General features: G+C 39.6%; 1 protein-coding gene across 1 annotated transcript in view; it reads left to right on the top strand.

Annotated features, from left to right (window-relative positions):
• The first annotated feature begins 1046 nt into the window (after positions 1 to 1046).
• LOC101286280 (T-cell receptor-associated transmembrane adapter 1) overlaps positions 1047 to 6000 on the top strand; it is a 51344-nt gene continuing 46390 nt past the window's right edge. The window contains exon 1 of the mRNA XM_033432198.2: positions 1047 to 1135. Coding sequence (XP_033288089.1) covers positions 1117 to 1135 — 19 coding nt within the window. The 5' untranslated portion in view covers positions 1047 to 1116. The remainder of the gene's footprint in view (positions 1136 to 6000) is intronic.

Raw genomic sequence — 6000 nt, 5'->3', positions numbered from 1 at the left:
AAATGATTTGCAGTAGTAGATGGAACAATTGTCATAGGTGCAAGGTAGGAAAATTATACTTTTCTCCACCCTACTCTTAGCTGTCAGCTAGGATAACTCCACAAATACCCAGTGACAGCATTGTCCAAAGCCCTCCTACACAGAGCCAGATCTAAGCCCAATATCACTGAGCTCCAAAAGAGTCCTCCATCCCAACCTGCTCCGCCCTCTCCATAGCTCACCAGACTCACAACCACTGGAAGAAACACCAGTAACTTTACACCCACTTACAGAATGCTTTAGCCTCATCTAACCGTGCTGAGTTCTACAGAGCAGTTTCTGCTGGGGCTTTTAAGATCAGTGCTGACTGTTCTTGTCCTGGGGTTAACAGAAAAATTCTTGCTGAGTCTCTGAGGCACTGGTTCTGGATGAGTAAGGTAGTGCATTGGGGAAATCTCAGAAGGTGTCCCTTTGATTTTCAAAATTTCTTAGTCATATTAAGATAACGAAAGTCATGCTTCTGCTCAACGGACAAGTTTATCCAATCGTGTCTTGCCCCACACGTCCCAGAGATGGTATCAATCTATATTTGATGAATGAATGAATGCATGAATAAATACAAAGAGCAACTAGATGACCTCTAGGAGCTGCAGTCACAGCGTTTGTTGTTATCCTCTCATGCATTTGAAGGGAGACGAAAAGCTGTATTCTTTGTGGGAAATTCATATTAGATGTGAAATTAAATGACTGAATGCCATGTAGGAAAGCTAGCTATAGTAGTTACTTTTTAAAAATCAACAGATATTTGCTGAGCACTTACCTTGTGCAGTCACTTTCTAGGTAGTGGGGAAACAATGCTGAGGAAGACAGACACAGGACCTGACTTCCTGGAGCTTAGAGCCTTGGGGAGCAAAGTAGACCATAAACCAAAACAAGCAAAATAATTTCTTTTTTAATGTGTAATGCAGGAAACAGGATATGATACTGTAGAGTGCACCTGGGGAGATGGGTGCCCTACTTTAGTCAGAGTTATAAAGGAAGGCTGTTCTGAATATTTCAGTTTGAGGTGAGTCATTGAGGAGAAGATGGAAGAAGTTTTGTAAAGAAACATTTTACCCTCTCCAAGCAGAGGGGAGGATGAATACAAAGACTGGAGGTAATGAAAAGTTTATCTTGATCAAGGGGGGGAAAGGAAGCTAGTGACGCTCTAGAGGAAGAGCTGGCACACTTTTTCTCTAAAGGGTCTGACAGTAAATATTTTAGGCTTTTCAGCCCATATGCTCTGTTAAAAGTCAACTCTGCTTTACAGCTCAAAAGTAGCCGTGGATGTGAGAGTAGCTGTGTTCCAGTAAAACGTTATTTGCAAAAACAGGTTATGGGTGGATTTGGCCCATGGGCTATAGTTTGCCGTGCTCTAGACTATAGAGCAAAATAGTGTTACGTGTTGAAATTGGAAAACTGCAGGATCCAGACCATGGGGCTGAGGGCATAGTAAGAAGTTGGAATTTTATTCGTAGTGCAATGTAAAGCCATGGAAAGCTCCCACTAAGCAAGGGAGTGACTTGGTCTAATTTAGTTTTTAAAATATTATTCTAGATGCTGTGTAGGGAATAGGTCATAAAAGCCATCAGTGTAGAAGTAGGGAGGTGCTTTGCAGTAGTCTGGGCAAGAGATGGAGGTGACTGGCCTCCAGGGGGCAGCAAAGAGATGGTGTGCATTAATTAATAGTCAAATCAGGACATGAAAATGGATTGGATGTGAGAGTGAGAGACATGTCAAGACAGCAAGGATGAGTTCTAGGTTTCTGAGTTGAATTACATTTCTGGGTGATGATAGTGCTGTTATCAAAACGTGGAAGATGGAGAAGGAATCAAAAGTTCAGTTTCAGAAAGTTCTTCCTTCAGAAGAATGCCTGAATAACTACAAGGGAAAATGGGCCATTTCTGAAGCAGGTCAAAGAGAGAAGCAAGGCCAGTATCCAGTCATTCACACTAGAATGGCTTTGGAGGGAGTGTACCAAAGCCCTTCTGTAGATCATGAGATATACATACACATATGTATGTGTGTTTTTTATATATATATATATATATATATATATATATATATATATATATATATATATATATATGCGCCAGGTTGTGAAGTTACATGAGCAAACTCAACTCAGGACTTTTGTTAAAGTGGCCACAATCATTACTTCCTGTCTCAAAATAGAGGGCAAACTCCTTCTCCAGAAGTAGGAAGCTTCATGCCTCCACTTCGTGTCTCTGTTTCTGCACCATCAATGAGCAAGCCAGCACAGCAGTGAAAGGGGGCTGATTGCAGGCAGATAAAAATAACAATTGTAGAGACACAGGATGCTAATTGTGACCAGCAAACAAAGTTTGCAGATTAGTTGTGACCTGTAAATGCGCTGCTACACATGTTCTCTTTGGGACTTTAACCACATCCTAAAACATGGTTCAGCATGTCAAGTTTTCAGAGCTAGTTTGCTTGCTTGAGTAATCAAGTCATAAGCATAAGAAAAAATGTGACCACATTTTATTGCTTTTACTTAATTCAACTTCAGCTGGATGCTCCTAGGAATACTGCTTCAGAAAATAATCATAGAAATAGGGAACAATTTAATGAACCATAGATCAGAACACATACTAAATAACGTTTTCCAATCCATTCCATATTAGTAGGTGAAGTTTCAAAAGGTACTTTTTGGTCAAATATGTTTAAGAAGCATAACTTTGCTGAAGTAGGTTTATCTTTGGTAGAACATCTTAATGTAAATAATATTCATGCTAATATGCAGTGTGAAATCCCAGAACGATGATACAGTATTTGTTTTCAAACTTATTGAAAACATATCTTATTGAAAACATATCACAATTTGATAAACACACACGCACACACACATTACATCTATCGACTATATATTTTCAATAGAATCATCATCCTATCTTATAACTAGGGTCAGTTTGCAATATGCTTTCTGTCAGTGGCAGAATATCCAATTTTAGCTGCTTAAATAATTAGGGGTTATTTTCCTTAAGGAGCAAGAAACCAAGAGGTAGGTTTGTGGCTCTATTCAGTGGCTCACAAGTCAAAACAAACTCTTAAAAATTCTCTCGACCTTTCTTTTCCTCTCAGTTGCAGATTAACTTCTGCAGCTGCAAGTACCACAGCTGTGTACAAGAAAAGGAAGAGGGAATTAGGAAGAGGTAAGAGGATATCAGCTTCATCTGTTCCTCTTTAACAAAGAAAACAAAATATTTTTCAGAATTCCTATAGCAGATATTTCCTTGAGTCTCATTATCTTATTACCATCAGGTTCCTTGAACACATATAACTGTTGCAGAGGGTGGGAGGGTAGGTGGAGGCTCTGGGAAGCCCAGAACAGGATTCTCATAATTGGTTTAGACATTCATGTTATTTCACCTGGCTTGGGCACGTCATGCTTCAAACAAATTAGACACAAGGAGAAGCTGGATCTTGCCTAGGCAACTAATAGTGTCTGCTACACAGACTGTATTACCAGACAAATTTAGCATAATTCATTTGTCCTTTGCTAATTGTGGTGAACATCGTAACGTACTGCCCAGATTCCCCTTCAGCAATAAAGGACTGATTACCCAGCTGCTGGTAGGGTTGTCGGAAGGAAACAGGCCTCAAGCTATCAGCTCCCTTTAGGCATCCCTCCAAGTGAAGAGTCAACTTACCAAGGACGTACCCCCTTCAAGGCGGTCTTTTTTCTTGCGGTACGCGGGCTTCTCACTGTTGTGGCCTCTCCCGCGGCGGAGCACAGACTCCGGACGCGCAGGCTCAGCGGCCATGGCTCACGGGCCCAGCCGCTCCGCGGCATGTGGGATCCTCCCGGACCGGGACACGAACCGGCGTCCCCCGCATTGGCAGGTGGACTCTCAACCACTGCGCCACCAGGGAAGCCCCAAGGCGGTTTTTATCAACATGGGCCTGCAAGGGCCCCACGTCTCCTCTTTCCCTTCATTTACCTCTCCCCGCCCTGCCACACTCAGAACAGCTCTGAAAGGTCATCCTATTTTCAGAGCTGGGGCTTTGCTGAAGCTTCTGTTGAGACTGCATTGCAGCTTGACTCTTCCCTCTGCCCAGTCCTGCTTTACATGCTTGTCTTCCACAGGTTCACCTGATCCCAATTGCACTCCTAGTAAACCTACAAACTAATGTCTATCTCAGAGTCTCCTTCCCGAGAACCCAACCTGCTACAAAAATAGAAATCGGATATACTCAAAACATGTTCCTTTCTCTATTTTAGTCTTGAAGTTTGTTTGGAAGCTCGAAGTATTTTTTTTTTAATTAGAGTTATTAAAGTTAAAATGTAATTTTTAAGGCTGCCACATGGCACTGAAATTCTTTGTGGCTCCAACATTGGCAAGTGTGAGAATTTTTGCCATCTGTACCAACTATTCATTTTCCCAATTGAGCAAACACTTGATTTTGTTTATAAATTTTGGAAAACACCTTTATTTTTCTGAATTAATTAATTAATACTCATTGTAAAATTACAGAAACAGGTGAAAGTTTAACTAAGAAAGAAAAAATTACCTGTAATAGTAACACATACCTGTTATTAATCTTTGAGTGATGTCTGTCCAGACTTTTAAAGGGGGTTAACAGCTGTTTCTTTGACCTTTGTTTTAGTCTTAGGAAAGTCTGAGGATTTGATCCATGTTCATTCTTCCTTGTAATATTAACTGAAAGAATTTTTAGGAAGAGAACTAGAGCAGTTCTATACTAAAAGAGGATCTGGCCAAGGACTAAAGGACCAAAACATACCTCATCATTGAGACTGAGTGATGATTAACTGGTATTTATGAGATGCAGCTGCAGAGACTTGGGGCTAATCGCATACACCTGAGAGAACAACGTGACAAGGACCAAAAGCTTCAGGGTCCCCAGAGCTGATGATTCCCTGAGCTATGAGAGCTGCATGTTTTCATTTCTATGACCATGTGTGTTCTATAAACAGCATGGCAGGCACATTGCAAGCTATGCCTGTGAGGTCCAAGACCACAGCTTTGTTGTTGTGTGTGCTATTTCCTGTTTGCCTTCTTAAAACTAAATAACAACTGGTGCTGGGTGAATTCTAATGTGTCCTATGAGTTTAATTGTTAAGCTGAACTCTAAATAACTACAACTGGCAGAAACAGACATTTAAAAAAAATTTTTTTAATTTTGATGTGGACCATTTTTAAAGTCTTTATTGAATTTGTTACAATATTGCTTCTGTTTTTATGTTTTGGTTTTTTGGCCCCGAGGCATGTGGGATCTTAGCTCCCTGACCAGGGATTGAACCTGTACCCCCTGCATTGGAAGATGAAGTCTCAACCACTGGACTGCCAGGGAAGTCCTGAAACAGACATTTCTATTATCACACAGATAATTCAGAACTCCGTTCTCATTGTAAAAGATTCAAATACTATAGAATTTCATAAAGTAAACTCTCCTTCCCTGCATTCTCCCTCTTCCATCATTTTAAATTATTAATTTAATTATAACCTTATTTTGCATAGGTCTATCCAGATTTTCTATTATTTCTCAAGTCAGTTTTTGGTACTTTGTGTCTTTCTAGGAATTTATCCATTTCATCTAAGAGTTAAATTTATAGGCTTAAAGTCGTTCATGTTTCCTTACAATTCTTTTAGTTCCTATAGGATCTATAGTTATGCTTACCAATTTTATTAATCTTTACAAAGAACAAGCTTTTGATTCCATTGCTATTCTTTATTATTTTTCAGTTGCTAGTCCATTGATTTCTGCTCTGATCTTTATTTTCTTCTTTCTACTTTAAGTTTGATTTCTTCCCTCTTGCTTGTCAAAGTAGAAGATAAGATTATTGATTTAGACATTTCTTCTTTAATTATGTAAGCATTTTATCATCAATATTTCCTCCTAAGCTTTGCTTTAGCTACAGCCTATAAATTTGGATATGTTGTGCCTTTATTTTCATTAAGTTTAAAGTATTTTGCAATTTCTCTTATGAGTTCTTCTTTG

Source organism: Orcinus orca, chromosome 5, assembly GCF_937001465.1.
Source record: "Orcinus orca chromosome 5, mOrcOrc1.1, whole genome shotgun sequence".
NCBI lineage: Eukaryota > Metazoa > Chordata > Mammalia > Artiodactyla > Delphinidae > Orcinus > Orcinus orca.
The sequence above is the reverse complement of the archived record's forward strand: the minus strand, read 5'-3'. Positions and strand labels throughout refer to the sequence as shown.